The sequence below is a fragment of the Ciconia boyciana genome, chromosome 14 (genome assembly GCF_034638445.1).
Source record: "Ciconia boyciana chromosome 14, ASM3463844v1, whole genome shotgun sequence".
Classification (NCBI taxonomy): Eukaryota; Metazoa; Chordata; class Aves; order Ciconiiformes; family Ciconiidae; genus Ciconia; species Ciconia boyciana.
In genome coordinates this window covers 6,540,486-6,559,375 of record NC_132947.1, presented here as the reverse complement: position 1 = coordinate 6,559,375, position 18,890 = coordinate 6,540,486, and the positions used below count along the sequence as shown (strand labels likewise).

Below are 18,890 nucleotides of genomic sequence, written 5' to 3'. Positions count from 1 at the left end.
CATGGCAAAACTAACTAGATGAATTAATAAAAGAGTTCACAAATCTGCAGCAAGCACTTTCATCCCCGATTTTCCATTAACACCTCCGATATCCACGGAGCTGCCCCGGCTGCGTGATTCAGAGCAAGACGCAGCAGAGATGTGCACAGCCCCGACTGCAGCTCCCTCTCCTCCCAATTTTCTCATCTTTTCATCCACCCCCACCCTTGGGCATCTTCTGTTTGAACAGGTTCCTTGTAGCCCTTGATGGCAGCACTCTAGTTACATAAAAAAAGCATGTAAAAGACATAAATAAGGGTACAGCTACTTTTCGACTAAGCATGTGCAGATGAGGCTATTCAAGAGTAATCAGGAAGGTGGTGGGGAGAAACTGAAGTCCAAATCGGACTGGCACTGGCAATAATTTGAAGCTTGGAGCTGAAGAGCATCCATGCATCCTTCCTTGCATCTGTCCATGATTCTCCAAATTCTGCACTTACAAGCTTTGTGAGATGCCAAGTAGGGATGTTCAAGGATTTCAGCCAAGAATGGTTTCAGGCCAGTAACCTTAAAGGCTTCTGAACAAGCTTGTACAGCTCCTCAAAGATCAAATGGAAAACAAGTCTTGGAACACGGGCGGACCAAGGTCCCCCTCTTCCAGCATCAGTAAGTGTCTGTCAGCACCCAAAACCTGGGCTGCTTCGTTAGCATCCTATAGCAAGCACCCTTCTCAGACACTGGTCCAGAGGTCCCTGCCTGCTCCCCTCCCCACCCATGGGCTTTGACAGGCACAAGAAGAAGGATACGACCCAGCATTTTCTCCAACAGACCTGGGCTGCCGTCTTTGCACGAAACTTATTGCCAATGGGTAGGAAGAGATGCTGCCCTAAACTAGAAGTGATGGGTTTGACTTTCAGCCGTTCTCAGCACCCACATCTCCGGCCGAAGGCAGCGGCAAGGGCAGGGGCTTGGGCACCAGCGGGCTGCGGAGGAGGAGGAGAGGAGACACCCTTATCCATTCTGTCAGCTACTTGACAGCCTGACCCGTTCCCCTCCCCAGTCTTCGCTGGCATTTCAGAGCACCACAGCTTCAGCGGTGCCCAGAGGCACCGACACGACCAAGGAGACGCACAAGGACAGTCCTTGCCACGAACCGCTGAGAGCCTACTGCTACCTTGCAGGCCCCAATAATTAGGGCACAAAACAAGTCCTAATCCCTTTTGGAAAATGAAAGCTGAGGACACCCTGTACTGTCTTGCCTTACACGTACCGACACACCGCCTTTTGCAAGCAGGGAACCAGAAAGGTTGAGAGCTGACATTACCAAACTGGTCTGCAGCAGGCCTGGACCAAAGAGGGGTCCACAGAGCTGGCCTGAGGTCAGCCTGGTCCCCACGCACACCTACCTGGGCTCAGTTTAGAGCAGGTTTTATGCCTGCCCCAAGAGCTTGCATTTGTGCCTGCCAGCTGCGAGTGCACTTTCAGAGAGCAGGGGACAGACGTTATACCACAGTTTGGGCACACTTGGGACCAGAATGTGGCTCCCTGGAAGGACCGGAAGGTTAAACTCAGCAGAACTGAGTCCAGCCGAAGTGTGGTTGTTATGCCAGATGCTCATCAAAGCCTCTGTAAAAGGATGTGGGTTAAGCAATGTAGCCAAAGAGTGGACTTCATTTCTTCTACTCAAGGCTAAAGAATGTGAATTTGAGAAGAGCCATCTGAATCTCGTCACCCTTCAGAGCTATATTCAGGGAATAAAGTCACAACTCCTCAGCGAGCAGCTGCGGGGGCTTGGACTGTGCAGCATCCCACCGGAGAGGCAGCAGGGCCAGCGCCGGGACCGTGTCTGACCGCAGCCCCTCGCCCTCCCCTGTTCATACATACGGCGTGGAGGAAAACACCCTGGCACTGCAGCAACACAGCCCGGTGCAAGCAGCTCTGCCCTAGCCCATACTTCTCAGCCCTGCCTGGAAAGGGGACATGCCCATTATGCTAAACATTACATTTGAACTGCTCTAATTTAAGCAAGAACCAAAACAGCTCCAGGCAACAGCTGGAATCCAAAGGCTGCCAGAGAGGGTGCAGCACCGAACACTGCTCCTGGTTTACAGAGGCCATTTCACCCACCAGATGCCGAGCTCCACCCGTTAAAAGAGACCAATGTTCTCCCTCTCAGAGACCCTGGACAGGGAAGAAGAGATGAAAGAACAAAGAACTTCAGATGGCAGATTACTCACCCTCCGCCGCTCGTCTGTTAGGTCATCTTAGAAACAATCAGACCAGGCAAAGTCATTACTGCAATATTTGTGTATCAGTGTTTATCTGCTACATTTATCTTCTAAATAATACCTCCATAAAACCACATACAAAGGGCCCATCAGATTGTCAACAATTGTATTTGTTTACAAGGCAGCACGGGAAGTACTGGAGATAGATAGAGAATACGATCTTGATATTGATATTGCCCCTGCTGGCACTAATCAGCAGCATCTTGAAGCTGGAGCTGCAGCAGCAACACCGAGGCATCAAAGAGAGCAGGATCAGGCCTGTGAGAACAAGCAGGACAGCTGGGAAGAGCCCGTTGGATTTGGTCCTGCTTCATGCATCATCAGTACAGTTAACAGCTAAATTGCATTTCCAGATTCAACATGGCCGGTTCTGATGTAGCAAGCAGAAATAATGCCGTGCGAGCTAGTGATAGCAGGCTGAGAACGGGACAGGAGGGCAGAGAGCAAGCGGGACTCAGAAAAGCAGACAGTTTGAGAAAAAACATTGCTGGAAAATAGGTGGTGGGGCCCCAAGAAGTCATGATCATAGTGTCAATCCTTGGGCCATAACTGCGTGTTTAATATAGTTAGTTTTCTTCATTTGTCACCCCGGGTAATCAAACATCACATCCTCTGAATCACTGGCAAATGCTGGCCTCATCCTGCACCCCCACCCCCTTTTTTTGTTTGTTTTAAAGGAAATGGCCCCATTTCATGCTTACAGCCACAGAAGTACCAGACTAGTCAGACCTCGGAAAATTTTTTACTCCTTAGAACAAAGTAACTGTCCTGATCACACTGCTGTGCCTGTTTTTAAAAGGTGACCTTCCCAAGCTAGCATGGCCACGGCAGCAGCTGCAGGGAGTGGGAGCTGCATTCAAGGGCCAGAAAGGCAGGATCGGTATGGCAGCACTCAGCTTTTGCCTGGAAATTGCAAATGTGAGAGCTAGGGTCAGCAGCTCTTTCAGCTGGGACACCTCCTGGCTCTCAGCAAGTCAACTGGAGATGTTTAGAGAAACTCCTAAAGACATTAACCAGCTCCCTCAGAGCAATGAGAAATAACGAGGTTCTTTGGGACACTTGGACTCTCTAAAATCTTGCATACACCAAGCTCTTGCCTCCCTTTTTGTGCCCGTTTCTCTTGCCCTCCCCTTTTCCAGGGTTTTGAGACAACATATTTTATGCACAGTAAGCCTGATCCCAGTCTACTGAGATGACTGGAAGGAGTACACTGCTTTTGAAGTTACTCCCAAGGGTAAGGACAGCTAAACCAGATTAAAAGAATAAAGTAATTTTGATTTTGCACTTAAAAGATAGGTAAATTTGCTTGCTCACTAGAAAACATTGAGAAAGCTGAGAACAACCAGAGCATCTCCTGCTCCCCGAGAGGTGGCACGACAGCATCAGGCCTGGACGACGTCTGGGGCAGGGGCGAGGGCAGCGCGTCACCTCGCGCCCTCGAACATGAGCATCCAGAGAGGGACACAGGAACAAGAGTTTACAGTCTGCAATCATAAATAGCACGAACCAGAAAAATGTCTACCAAAGAACGAGTGAAAAAACACACTACACAATATCTGGATCAAACCCTGCCAGCCAACCCTGAAAGACCAAAGATGTTCTGTTTGTCAGGGGAATCTCTACAGCTAGTAAAAATAAGCACATTAATAAATAAGTATTTTCGTATACCCTGGAAACACTCCTGATCGATATGCGGCTTGCTACTGTAGAGGTTTTTTTCCTTCCACCCAGCAGAAACTCATGACAAAGGAAAGCACATCTCATTTATGAACTTAGCTATAAATACTTCTGCTAACTGCCATTTAGGAATTTCATTTCCTGCTTGAGCAAGTCCTGTTGAAAGAGGCAATTACCAAATTTGTTTCTAGTTATAGAAATAGATGTTTGTTGCTGCCCACATCTGTTTCGACAGACAAACTGCCAGTCGCGGACGCTCTGAGAAGAGCAAGTGCTCCATCCAGAGAGGGCTTTGCCACCTCTCCAGAAAGCTAACGGCAATTACAGGGATTAGGTTTCCGATTCCAACTTTGTTTGAGCCCTGTCTCCTGCTGCAACGGAGCTGCCTCGCACCAACAACACCTGCGGCTCACAGTCAGCCGCAGCCGCCTGCGCCACATCACCCGGAGCAGGCCACCGAGCGCTGCTGGCAGTGCCGTAGCCTGCTCGCTCCTCCCGCTGCCGCGGAGACACTAAGGAATATATGCGTTTTATTAGTCACTAGGCTTATCAAAACTAGGCAACTTTAGTTCTGCAGGTCACGAGGATCCAGTACGCTGCATTTGTTGTGTGCACAGAAAGGAAGGCAACAGCAAAGCATTCTCCTCGCCTGCCAAGCGGTGAGATGGCACAGTCTTTCCGGCTCCATGTGGGACACCCCCCACTGCAAAACAGCCATCGGTGACAGTGCACGGGTGCGGAGATGGAGGTTTATGGCTGTCATCAGCATGGACCACAGCCTGTCCCAGCTGAACGCTGTATATAACGGGTTTTACTGGGTCACCTTCCCCGGTGTCCTCCCCTTCCACTTCCCTCAACCCTGGCTGTCCTCTAGAAAGTCTCAATTTCCACTTACTCCTGGGCAAACCATTCATCGGCCGATTCCCAACATGCTCGGCCATGGCCCCGCCAGAGCCAGCTGCGGCTCAGGTGCCGCAGTGCCAGCACCCGACCCCTGGCACGGTGCCCGGCAAGTCCCGCGGGACCAGCGCTCGACAGGGGCACCCCAAGGACATGGGGACAAGCAGCAATGCCTGTGCCTCCCTGCCACAAGCACAACACCCATCAACTCGCACCCAGCACCCGGCTCAGGGGTGCAGCAGAGGCGCAGAGAAGCCACGAAACACCACGAGCTGTGGCTGGGGAACCCCTGCTCCTCTGGCATTTTTCCTGCGTGAATCAGCATGGCTCCCCCCATGCCATCTCGCTTATCAGTCCGGTGCAGCCCCAAGGAGCCCATCGGCATTCGGGAGAAGTGCCAGGGACCCCGCCGTGCCCCCGTCCCGAGGCCGCGGTGCTGCAGCTCCCACGGGGGCTCCGGGACACGCGCTCCCGGGCAGTGGTGTCGCACGGGCTGCCCCGACCAGCAGCTCGCAGACAGGTGTCGAAACACGGATTGAGCAAGTTGGACGAAGCCACACAGGTCAAGACAGGGCTGTAACTGCAACCGGATTTCCTCAGCCCTGTCCAGGGCCGTCCAGCAGGACATCTCTCCCTTCTCTGCCTCTTCTTAAGCGCCGCTATTGTCTATACCATTTTGCAGCTTTTGCTTACAAAAGGAGTGACCTTTCACAAGGTAAGTCACTCCTGTGGAACAAGGACAATCTTAAGTTACAGACATAATTATGCATAGCAGAGAAAAATATGCAAAATGCATGCAAATGCCCAGACACGCACACTGTGTTTGGTCACTGCAATATTCAAGTTCTGTTCTTGAACTGGTCTGAACACCACCAGATGGGAGTGAATGCATGTGCATTTCACAGAGATGTGAAAAAAATTTTATATTTATATAGACACACACAGACACGCCAGAGTGAATGGGGAAGCTGAGTTAAAATGCACCGAATCTGATAAAATTAAAGGTAATAAATTTACTTCCACCTCAGCCCTAGCAACAGCCTGAGAAAGGTTGTAACTCTTGCGGCAGATATGCTGGCGGGTCCCTACTTTGTGGCATTGCGCATTTCTGAGATTTTAAGGACGCACAAAAAGCGAAGCAGCTCTCCCCTGTAAAACCCAGCAGCGCTTGCTCAGCAGAGGCGGCTTGCGGCTTTCGGAGCCGAGAGCGGGGCCGGCTTCCCATGCCCTCCCCTCGCCGGCCGCGGCGGGACGAGCCGCGCCATTCCCATTCCCATCCCCATCCCCATCCCCATCCCCTGGCACATCTGCGTCCCTCCTGCCCGCCCCATTGTCCCCAGCACCCCCGTCCCGTCCCCAGCCGGCAGATTGATGGCAGGGCTGGCGGCGGGGAGCCGACCCGCCAGGTCAGCCCCGACAATAGGTCTTGGGGGCGGCTGGAGGGAAGAGGCCGCGGGGGCGAGGAGCCCCCCCGGCTCGCCCACCCCTTCCGCAGAGGTGATCTCCAGCCCGGCCTTTCAAGCCGCCCCCGCAGCCACCCGCCACCTGCCCGCGGGGACGGGGACGGGGACGCTCGGCGGCGGGTGGCACCCGGCCCCGGGAGGGGAGCGGCAGCTGCCCTCGCACCGGGGCGGAGGGCGACTCGGGGAGGACGGGGAAGGGGGGACGAGCGCAGAGGGAGGATTATCCACGGACACAGCTTGTCCCCTTTTCACTGCATTTAACAATAAAGCAGTAGCTATAGCAACGGGGTTAATTAATGCATCCGATTTGCATCACTAAAACTCTGAACCCATTCAAACCTGGCTGATATTTTCATTCTTAAACCTGGCCTGCAAGGCTGTGCTCTTATGGCGAGGGGAACCCAAACAAACACAGCCATACGCATGTACTGCTATACTTGCAGAGAGATGCAGGTACAGAAACAAACTGCACGAAGCCACCCCTCAGCCCTGGCTCCTGCAGCGGGACCTGCCCGGGAGGCTCCAAGAGCCATTTGCTCCACGTACCTTTATTCCCCCAGAAAGCATTAGCATTTGCAAATAAGCTTGCGGAAAAGAACAGAAGAATGGGGACCGAAGTGTCCTTCAAAAAACAAAACAGGGGAAAAAGTGATTTTCAGAGATGGAGGGAGTAAAGCGCATTCCAAGACAGAGGGGGTAAGGAGATAGGCAATGTAAAGGTTTCAGACTATCGTATAACCAGAGGGGGAAATGTCTTCTCACCACAAACATGCATCTGCATGATGTCTAGACAGTCATAAAAAGGGCAATTAAAGTACTGCAGGCTGCAGTAAGCTAATGTCTTCTCTCCCAGTCTAAACAGTTGAAACATACTGTACTAACTTCGAAAAAAAATATAGGATAGAGACAGAAAGACAAGTTTGTAAGGAAAAATGTTTTGAAATGCAGTTTTAAATAAGCCACTAAATTAATTCAACCTTGTCAAATCTTTGCCTTATAACATATCAAATATTCCGCCTGCGTCCTGTCTAGACTGCGATAACAAAGGGCATTTAAAGCCCTGCAAGATGCGCTGACAGAGTAGCCATTTAAAGATGCAGTATTGCTTTCTCCATCTAAAACGATTTGTCAGATACAGTTAAAATGAAAATGATAAGTAATCACTCTGGTTCACAACCATTTCAAAAGAAAAAAACCACAAAAACCCCACAGCTCATAGATATAAATCCCACTAAAATCATTCCAATGGGATTTGTTTGGCCTTTTTTTTTTTTTTTAAGGCATTTGCTTTTTTTTTTTATTTTGTTAATCTGAGATGTCACTAGCTTTCTGCAGCACATGCATTTCTAAATAGGAGTGTATTAAGCTTGAAAAAGCCAGATCCAAGTATTAATTGATTTATTGATATAAAATGATGACTTGCAGAGAGACAGTATTATAACTCCAAGGGTTAACACTGAAAAGGAATTTTTTTTTTAAATTTACTTAAAAGCAAAAGAATAAACTATCTCACATGAGAAAAACTGGCCAGTCTCCATCACTGATACAGTTCAGCCTGGGCAGTCACTGTCCTCAGGAGAGCAAGAGAGAAAGAAAAATTAAAGCCAACTATGTGGGTGTGCACAGCGTGTTTTTTTTACTGAGAAAGGACAGTTTTCTGGAAAAAGCAAAACCAGATCTAACCCTGTCTAACACAAGAAACATTCTCCTCCCCTCCTGAGCTTTATCACCTGTTGGAGAAACAGAATCTCCAAAAAAAATATATACACAAAATAGCTGATCTGGCTTCACAGGGTGGCTAACACTGCCCACGATGGAGCAAGTGCCCCGCGGGCCTACAGCTACCCGACAGGCAGCCACGCAGTGCAAGACTGGCTGTCACAGCCTGTTCCGTTGTGACATGGCATGACCAGATGCCCCTGTCGGGGGGGGGGGGGGCTGGGGTGTGCCCAGCCCTGGGTCCAACCCCACCATACAGTCGCTTCTATGGGGGGGGTCACGGTGGGGAGTCACCCCTGGAAGTTCAAAACCGGGTTGACTGCGGTTCCTCTCTGCTCCTCACCCTATAGCATCCCACCACCACCTTCTTTGCGCCTCCCTTCTGCCTCCCCACCCTTCTTTCTTAATTATTATTTTAATAAGACTGTTTCCAACTTCACTGTTCATTCCACAATAGCCCAAGGGCTACAACTGTTCATTAGACAGAATTTCTGCTTTAATTGCACTGACACAGATGTGTAGGTTATCTGGAAGAAATTACTAAAATGAGCAGTAAAGAATGGGGCTGGATGCTTTTCTTCCCTTATGGAGAGTTTAATTTAACATTATTTCCCCCCACAGCCCATACATGCAGCATCATTCAGTGCATTGTGGGTTCGCAGAGGAATTAACCCCAAATTGTTCCTGCTGCCACGGTGTGTACAGGTGCACTTTGCTCCCCACGCTGCGCTAGGATTTCCATAGGGGCGAAGATTTGCATCCAGGGGCTGCAGACATGGCGCTGGAGGGGCCGACACCCCCCGACCCACGGACCACCCGACGCACGGAGCAGAGCTCTGCAGCAGCGCTGCTGTTCTGGGAGAGGAGCGGGTGGCTGACACCCTGCCCAGCTGACACTGGCGGGATGGCCCGTGTCCCCTCCACATCCCCCAGGCAGCACAAATCGGTGACATTCACCTGAGAGTGGGAGTACCCGAGACCACCAATAAAGCTTTAGGGAAGAAGTTCAAGCCTTGATCTGACCGTAACTTGTGGGTTTTGCCACAAGGACAAAACAAGGTCCCCGATGAACGCTCGCCTGCAGTCACCCTGCGCGCCTGTGTTGTCACGGCTTTCAGCAACTCCAGAATCACGACCCCTTGGTAAGACGTGGAAGCACCAAACCCCGGCGGGGCAGGAGGCAATGCCACCACTGCCCAACAGCTCGTGCCCATCCCCGCACCAGCACCGCGGGTACCTGGACTGGGGCGGGAAACAGGCTCCCTCGGTCCCCCCTCACCCTCTGCAAAGAGGTAAATCACCAGACATGGAAAAATGTCATCGCTTCTGCTCAACACCATCCAGCCTTCGAACCCGCCACGCTTGTGCAGCTGTCAAATAAGCCATGGAGTTTACATGAACTTCCTCTGCAATTCATGTTGGCGAGAGCCAGACACATAATAGCCTTGGATTCACAGAGAAAGAGCTGCCAGTGTTATTTCTATTTAAAACCTCTATTTGAGCTTCATACACTCATTCTTCACACATAATACACATGCACATGCACACAAAATGCAGAAGTGAGCCAGATCCAGAAGCATTTCACTTCACCAGGAGCACTGCCTAATAGCGATTTCAGGTTTTGGCTCACTGTTACTATTTAATAGATTTTAATTCAATAATAAAAAGTATGAACCTGCCAATTTTTTGTTATGTCTTCTTGCCAGGAAAAAAAAAAAAAGAGAAAGAAAAAACCACCATGCAAGAAACTTGCTACCAACTTATTGATCGAACTGTTCCCCCCCGGTATCTGCCACCCCCCAGGCAAGGGGCTGCTCTCCAGGGCACCCTCCAGGCCAGGGGAAGGCTGAAGCTGCGGGAGCACGCAGCCAGCCAGGGTGGGCTGGGGCGGGGGGAACAAGCAGATGCACATCAAGGGTTCAAGTCCCATCTCTGAGTATGTCTAAAAGCCATTAAAAATGTCTCCTTCAGCAAAACTAATCTTTGATTTTAAAGGGGGAGTATGGGGGGGGATTTCACAAATGCTTCATGTCAAAAAAGTCTGCATTAAGGGAAAAAAACCTTTCCTTTGTTGCTAGGGGACTTATTTGCTTTGTATCTGCTGAAAACCTCTAAAATTCCACCATGGTATTTTAACAAAACCCTGAGACTGAAGCATCTCATGTGCTAAAAATCAAGAGACAGAGCACATCAATTCCATCTTTCATTTGTAAGTACTTCGCTCAGGCCTGACTTCGTTTTGTATCTTGGTCCTTGATGCTTTTTGGCAGTTTGCTTTAGACTTACTGGCAAGGGCTAAAAGGTTTCTATTTAGCTGGTGTCAGCTGAGCATCTGTGCCTGCAAGAACTGGAGTGGGGGTGATCCCGACTGTATTTCAAAAGCACATTTCTTTTTAGGAGCTGCCACGACAATTTTAAATCTCCGTGTGTTCGGGTAGTGGGATGACTCCCTCCGGAGGGGTCCCCGCTGCAGTCCCGAGTGGAGCACCCGATTCCGGGAAGGATTCCTGACCAGCGGAGGGAACAGGAGCTGGGAACACTCCCTAACCTATGACCCTGACAACAAAAGGCAGGGAGAGCGTCTAGACCTCCAGTCTGACGGCGAGTGAAGGCGAGTATTGTGCTGCCGGCACACAGGGGCTGCCTCAGACAAGGCAGGCACACATGCGCTGCGGGACAGGAGCAGCGATGCAAACCCCAGCTGCAGCAGTCGAGAGGCATGGCCCCCAAAACGCACCAGGTTATTGAGGGAGGGAGGCCACGCACGGCCCAGCCTTCCTCACCGGCGCAGGGTTTAGCAGCGGCTTTCGGGGCAGCTCCCAGTTCCCAGCGCAGCTGGACCCAGTAGAGATGAAGGAGCCTGACCGGCGCTGGGCTTCCCTTTGCGTCCGTGTATTTCATACACACCATCCTCACACTCCCAAACAGAACCATCCCACAGTTCCAGCTCCGTGCAGATCGCCAACAGGAGAGAGAGGGAAAAAAAAAAAGTTTCCTTCCACAGAGCCTTTATTTTCTGCTTTCCCTGTCTGTCTCAGTTAAAAGGGGACAAACCAAGATGTTCCCTCTCCGCCAAGCCTAGAGATCAGCTCAACATTCAGAAAAGCTGAAGTTGAGACCCAGCTCTACCACATATTTCTTGTGTGACCCTGGACAAGCCCCTTGGCTTCTCAGCATTGTAGGTACCCACATATAAAAATACAAATACCCTAAATAAATGCTAGAGCTAACGGCAGGTTGCTGCCAGGGAACTGCACAAAGAGAAAACAAAAGACCTATTAAAAGCCCTCCTTCATCTCTGCCAGAAAGAAAACACTATTACTCAGTGGTTAAAAAGATGCCTTAAAGGAGAGAGAGCAGCCAGGGTTTAAGGACACCCCTGGCAGAGCAGCGAGGGGAAGCGCTCCCGGCCAGCTGCCCCACGCACCCCCAGGACAAGGTTTTGCCCAGGGTGCTCCCACGGCCCAGCCGTGCCCTTGGCCGTGCCCTGACCACGCTGGTGCAGGCAGCGGGAGCAGCACCCGCCCCCGGCAGACAGCGGGGCTGGTCCCACACCAAAACGCGCCAACCTGCGGATCAGAACTTTTGGCAAAACAAAAATCATCAGTTTCACTCTTCCCAAAGGAACCTCTTAGAAACTGGGTTTTCTGCCAGAAGACGTGCTCCAACCCAGCTGTACAGATGGTGAAACCAGAGGGACCCACATGCGCAGAAGTGGTGGCACTGGTGCTGCACCACCCTGAGCACCAGCAGCACTCACTGGCCCAGGAGCACGGCTCCACACGGGACCTGCAAACCTGGGTGCAACCAGCAGCCACCTCAGCCAGCTGCAGGGGGCCCTCCATCCTTCTGCCACCCCCAGGCTGGACCTTCAGAGTTATGGCCTGAAGCCAAGCAAAAACAGCTGCTGCAGCTGAGATAGTTTATATAGCCATTAAAAGCCCACTCCCTTCTGACCAGAGGTGAAATACTAACAGCTGATGGTCAATACACTGAATTCAGAGCAAGAGAGGAGTTTTATTATCCTGGTAGCCACCTGATTGCCAATCTTTCACCAACACACCCTATGACATCCATACCTTTCTATCTAAAAAAAAGGTGAGGGACAGGGAGTTTCTTCTCCCCCTGCCTCCATCACTTCCTACCCCATTTCCAAAACATCATCCCTCCTGCAGCAACTCCTTCCCCAGGTGCTCCAGGTCCCCGGGGCCACCCAGGCACCAAAACTGCCTGCAGAGCTGGGAGCCGCAGCAGGACGCTGCGTGGTGGCACCGGGACGAGATGCCACGCACCTGAAGTCTCAGTGAGGTCCAGCCCAAACTTCCTGGCAGCTTGGCACCTGCCATGGCAGCAGCTCATCTTCTGACAACGGCATGTGATTTATTCTTGGTACACATGCACAGGGAGACTGAGAGATCCTACACTGGGATTTTATCAGCAGTATGCAGCTATGGAAACAAACCCATTTAGACTAATATAACAAAATGCCCAAACCCACAACAATAAAATAAAGAACGATGCATATGGGCGTTTTCACAGGGGAGCATTGCAGCAAATGCAGAGCGTGACCCAGCTTCTGGGAAACAGGGGAGGTCTGTGCGTCCACTTGGACAGAATTCACTCAAACCTCTAAGAAATCAGTAGACCACACGTTTTCATCTAGTTACGTATTTTGTCTTGTGAATTTTGCACAAACCCTCCACCCTGCCCTTTGATTTGAAAGAGTTCAAGGACTGCATCTCCTCCTAAATCAGATGAGTGGCTCCTTGGTGAGGGCATCTCCTCTTCACCCTCCGTACCCACTCCCAGCCACCCTTTGTGAGAAGCAGGAGAGCTGACACAAACCCCAGCAGAAACTGTAGCACCCCTTTTTGCTCCCCGTGGGGAGGATGGCAGCGCCTGGCCGTGTCCCAGTGCACAGCTCTGGGCAGAGGCTGCGGCTCAGCCAAACTGATCCCCTCGCAGCAGGTGGGAGAGATCCACAAGTCATTTACAGAAATTCAAGAGTCTGGCACCCACACCAGAGACATCCAGGAGTTACCAGAAAGATGGTGGAACAGTTTAAAAAACCCAAGAAAAAAAACTCAATGAAAGCTAAACCTCCCTTCAGTCGGTCTCAGGTGGTGCTCCCTACCCAGGGTTTGTTTTTTGACCCCCCCGTGTGCAGGGCTTTAGCCCAGGCAGCACGGGGATGGGCACGGGCATCTTTCCCCCAGGGTCCCGGCTCCGCAGGCAGCACCAGGGTGCTCCGGGAGGAAGCGGGTGCTGGAGGTGGCGAAGTCTGGCAATACTGGCCCAGGCTGTAGCTGCAGACAAGGACCCAGACAACAAAGGCGAGGCAAAAAGCCATCCCATAGAGGCAGCCACGTCTGGCAGACAACGGCTTTCAGAAGCCTGGGGAGACTTTCTGGGCATGCACCGATGTCTGCAAACACAGCTCCTCACTGGGCGCACAGTTAAGCTAGCAGCAAGATCGCTAAAGTGTCCTACACCATACTCCAAATAGTATCCATCTAGTAAGATTAAAAACCCCCAAGAGTACAAGAGGGTGGCAAAGGAGCAATCAACTGGAGACTGCAGGGAACAACTCTACAACAACAAAAAAATTATATTTAATTTTCTGTTATTTATATTCTAAGAAAACCGCATGTTTTCACTTGCATCTTTGCCTCCCTCCCTGAGGCACAAACACACACACACACACAAAATGGGACAGGGAAGACCAGGGAAAGCAGGGAGAACAGCACAGCTACAACACATCCCTGCTGACACGCTTTCCTAAATCACAGGACAAGAAAACGGGTGCAAGTTTTACAACAGCCGAGCAACAGCAAACACCTTTCGCTGGAGTGAAAACACCCTGAGCTACGCTGCTCAGAGCAGCGTGACACCAGGGCCCCCTCCGCGCGCCTGGCTTAGCTGCTGAAATCTGTCGTTTAAGGCATTAATATAAAATAAATATAAAGAAATCATTGAGTGCTGCAGGACAGTTGCCCTACGGACTGGCGTGAGTGTCCCAGCACCGGGGCTGGGTATGCCCTGCACGCACCGGCTGCTCCCGGCCTCGGGCTCCTGCTGTTCCCCGGCCTCATGTCTGCACCACGATAACGCTGCTGGCGGGACCGGTGCTGTCTTACAGCTTTTTTGCATAAGCAAGGACTATTTTGCTGTGCAACCAAATTGTGCCATCAGGCTCGAAATAAAGCAAGTGAAATAATTCTTTTATGTCTTATTTTAGATTATGACTTTTACTAATAGATGCTTGATAAAAGACTAATGAATGATTTGTAGGTATTATAAGCACGTTAAAGATCTGAGCGTGGTTATAAGCCAAGGTCATAAGCTCTATTGACTTCCCAGGCTCTATAACAATTGATTAGCCATTTATAAAATAATTTATTCACCACTTGTTAACACTTTATTTAGTCGGTTCTTCCCCAGCAGGCTTGGGACACCACATTTAAGCAAAGACGCCTTACTTTTGAGGTACTCTCATAAACTCAATTCTAAACCGAGAGACCGACCCATAAATGTTACAACAATGTCTTCTTAAACCAGCGAAGGCTCTTTTGCAAACAGGTTCAGCTCAAATCCAGTAGCTTGGTTCAACAGGGCTCCTGATGCCTGGTTTTGTCTGTCCTGAACATGAGCAGCTCCTGCCACACTCAGAAGTCCAACATGCCATGACATAAAAAGGTTCAGGTTGTCAAACTACTTTCACAAAATACAGTGAAAGTTTTTTTCCTCCATGTAATGCTACTCATTAGTTTGCCAGACTAACAGCAAATAGAAGAGTACCTGTGCTTAAAGACATTCAGCTTTTGAAGATGTTTCTATATTGAACAGCAGAAGAAAAAATCCCATCCAGGATTACCAAAATGCAGCCAGCTATTGATAGACAAAAAACCACCAGGTCTGCACAATCAGCCTCTGGACACGGCTGCATCCCCCTCTGCGCCCCAAACAGCAGGTACTTGCTGCTCTCAGGGCAAGGCAACATACCACCCGGTTCGTCGAGCGAGTAACCAGGGTGTTTATAGTACAGCAGCTGCAATCATGCAATCAGCCTTCATAATTAGATCTTGGCAACTCTTAAAATACTTCACTTACCCAGTTTACCTGGAAAGGTACGACCTAAACATTCAGTGCCTGGAGACATTTGAAAGAAAAACAGAAAGCATCCGTCAGTGAAGGGAGCCACCTCCAACCGGCTGCAACACACACCCCAGCTCCCCTCCTGGGGACTCATTCTCCAAGAGCCCCCCCGTAGCCAACCATGGTTGACATCTGCACCCAAGCCTACCACCTCTGCAGTAGCCAGGAGTACCGAAAGCACTACAAGCTGGGTCTCACCGCTCCCGGTAACGGCCCCACATGCTTTTCCCACACCAGAAGTTGCAGCACGAGGTCCCGTTTCTCTCCAGCCATGCCACTGCACGGGCCTCCCCAGGACCGCTCTCCTCCAGCACTCGCGCCCAACTCGCCTGATGACATGCCAAAGCCTTACAAAGGTTTGCGAAGTTTTGGGGATCACTCAGCCCACCCCAGAGACCTCCCCACCACGTCCAACAGTGCCAGACCACCTGTCCATGGCCCCGGGCAGCACTGTGCGCTTCAAGGCACCGGTGGGCTATTTGTCATGTGCTGTCTCCTCTGCAAGCGCACGTAGCTGAGCCCCACGTGCTGCTGCGCCTTGGTGAAAGCTCAGGGTTTCCTGACACCCCATCCCCAGTGGGGGGGCAGAGGCTGTGGGGTGCTGAAGAGGAAGACCCACAGCAAAATCTTGCGCAAAACCCCAGATGCAATGCCCGGCAGATGTATTTTCAAGTGAGGAACAAAGCAGCAAAAAGTTTGGGATAAAAGACAACTCATGTCTTCTGTCTCGCCCGTCAGTGAGCAGTGTGTTACTACCTGCCAAACTGATGGGACGACGGGACAAGGACCCCCCGACCCCACCAGCGCCTGACAAGCTGCGAGGCACTGCAGGCTGGGCGAGCGCTCTGCAGTCCCACAGCGGATTGCACCAGAGAAAACCTGTGTACGGGACTTTTTTATGAAGCCCATAAGAACTGTCTGTCACTGATAATGGTTAATCGGTACTAATTAGTACCTGCCACAGTCTGATGCCAAAGGAGTCCTACTGGCCTACAGAAGCGGCCTTTAAGCCGAAAGCAAGGGAAGCTCCCAGCCACCAGACACACCAAGCCAAGGCTGCTGCACCCCGGGCGCTCGCACACCGCCCGCTCCTCGCGCTGCTCCTGCCTCCGCTCCCGCCGTGCCAGCTGCAGGTACGAGTGCAGCAGAGCAGGCTGGGAGGTTCAAGGGATTATATCAACACATCATTTCTCCCAAACAAAGCTTTAAAAAGTTAATTTCCATGCACCTGAGAGGACAGAGATTAGCAACTTTTTCACCCCAGGAAAGATTAAGGGTCAGAGAGTCGCTGTAAATTACTGTGGCAGCTAAATAACTTGGGATCCGCAGGCTCGGAGTCAGCTCACTGACTTTAAGTCAGGCTGATTTAGAGGAACGAGTTCAGATGTATTGCAAATCAATGCTTCGCACGCAGGAGGCATTCAGAAGTGACCGTGCAAACGTGCGGCGTCGCCTGCATTCGCACGGGCAGCCGAGAGCCTCCGCGCACGCGTGCACCCCCGCCACCCCGCTGAAGTGGCACCGACATTGATCGTGATGGGAAAGAAAAGAAAGGAATTCTGCAGAGCCAAACACCAACATGTGGCAACAAGCTGTGACCTCCTCCTGGCTCCTCCGCAGCCAGCTCGCTGCACAGAGCCCAAGAAGGGGCGGGAGGCCAAGGGAAAAGTAGGGGCTGCGAAAAAGCGGAGGCCAAAAAGGGGTGGGAGACCAAATAGAGGTGGGAAGCCCAAAAGCGGTGGGAGGCCAAAGGAAAATTAGAGGCTGAGAAAAAGTGGAGGGCAAAAAGGGGTAGGAGGCCCACAAAAAGAGGTGGGGGGGCCAAGGGAAAAATAGAGGCTGCCAAATAGCAGGGGCAGAAAAGGGGTGAGAGGCTGAGGAAAAGTGGATGCTGAAAACAGGTGGGAGGCCAAAAAGGGGTGGGAGACCAAAGGAAAAGCAGGAGCTAAGAAAAAGTGGAGGCCCAAAAGGGGTGGGAGACCAAAGGGAAAAGTAGAGGCTGAGAAAAAGCGGAGGCCGAAAAAGGTAGAAAGCCGAAAAGGGGTGGGAGGCCAACGGAAAAAGTAGAGGCTGCGAAAAAGTGGAGGTCAAAAAGAGGTAGGAGGTCAAAAAGAGGTGGGAGGCCCAAAGGGGGTGGGAGGCCCAAAGGGGAAAAGTAGAGGCTGAGAAAAAGTGGAAGCCAAAAAGGGATGGGAGGCCAAAGGGAAAAGTAGGGGCTGAGAAAAAGTGGAGTCTGAAACAGGGTGGGAGGCCAAAGGAACAGCAGAGGCTGAAAAGGGGTGGGAGGCCGAAAGAAAAACTAGAGGCTGAGAAAATGTGGAGGCAGAAAAGGGGTGGGAGGCCTAAAAGGGAAAAGTAGAGGCTGAGAAAAAGTGGAGGCCAAAAACAGGTTGGAGGCTGAAAATGGGTGAAGGCCAGTTGAAAAGTAAAGGCTGAAAAAAAGGGGAGGCCAAAAAGGGGTGGGAGGCAAAGGGAAAAGTAGAGGCTGAGAAAAAGCGGAGGCCAGAAAGGCTTGGGAGGCCCAAAAGGTGTGGGAGTCCAAAGGAAAGTTAGAGGTTGAGAAAAAGAGCCTCATGCCTGCAGCTGGCCAGATCAGGATCAGTTGCTCTCTGGTTATGTTTCCAAAAGGGTAGAAAGCAACAGCTCTCCCCCATGCCCTGCTCCGCAGCACCGGCAATGCCCCCGCTGGTGTTCGGCACGGCGGCACCGCACACGCCCCAGGCGTGACACCCTGTGCACACACAGGCACATCGCCCTGTCACGTCGTGTCTCACCCAAGATGTTTTGGCAATGGCCTGGGATGTGTGGGAGAAGCGAGTCTGAACCCTTTGAAGTCAGGCGGGATTTTAGGACGCCGCTTCTCGCCTCTCTCGGAGCTCGCCTGGCTCTCACGTGCTCGCATTTGGCCTTTTGGTTTAGCCATGCATTTTGCCAACTTTTAAAATGCAAATGAGAATTTGCACTTAAAGTCAGTGCTTTAAACTTGACCAGAGCCACCCTCAGCTCTCCTCCCTTCCTCCATATATGCATAACTTTTTTTTTTTTTACGCAATCGGCAGCAGGGAAGAGATACAGGAGTGGCTGAGCAGTCGGCGCGTATTCCCTGTGGATCAGTGCCCAGAGCCCTTTTGCAGCCACAGTCCTGCCAGACTGCTCCATGTGAAGGGTGGCTCACGCTGTCTGCCTACCAGCAGCAGCAGCACGGAACCAGTAATTATACTGGCTGGACCAACACCTGCTGGTGGTTTTGTCTTACACTGTTTGTGCAACCAAATAGGCTGCCAACAAAACAAAGATGTACTTAGTCTAAACAGGTGAAAACATGAAACAGGGAATGGAGCTGCTGCATTTGTCCCACAACACCTGTGTGCAACACATGCTGGAAAATTATTTTTGGTTTAGTCTGCAAGAAGGCTCCAAAAGCAGGTAAAAGCATTGCGTGCGCTGAAAAGACGAGGCTTTGCTGCAGAAGGAGGGAAGAGCACTGCCTGTCTCTGGAGCCCAGCTCCTGGATCCGGCCTCGCGCTGTGGTGCGGGGCGCACGGATGCGCTTTGCTGGGCTGCCACACCAGCACCAGCCCCAAAACAGCCCGGCTTGCCAGCAGCGTGGCAAAAGTCCCGCTGAACCAGGCAGCCCACGCAGGACGGCACGCAGGACGGAGCAGCCCTCGCCCGCCCAGGGCTGCCCACCGATCAGAGCTGCTCCCAA

At 51.4% G+C, this 18,890-nt stretch overlaps 1 protein-coding gene across 4 annotated transcripts in view; it reads right to left on the bottom strand.

The window, feature by feature from the left end:
• Positions 1-18,890, bottom strand: part of PMEPA1 (prostate transmembrane protein, androgen induced 1) — a 52,510-nt gene that overhangs the window by 20,008 nt on the left and 13,612 nt on the right. For 3 of the 4 annotated variants that reach the window (XR_012045100.1, XM_072878860.1, XM_072878858.1), the window contains exon 2: positions 15,137-15,175. The exons of the other annotated variant lie outside the window; for it this stretch is intronic. Coding sequence is in view for 2 of the 3 variants with exons in the window: in XM_072878860.1 (XP_072734961.1) it covers positions 15,137-15,175 (39 nt within the window). In the remaining variant the exon portion in view is untranslated. The remainder of the gene's footprint in view (positions 1-15,136; positions 15,176-18,890) is intronic. 4 annotated transcript variants of the gene reach the window in all.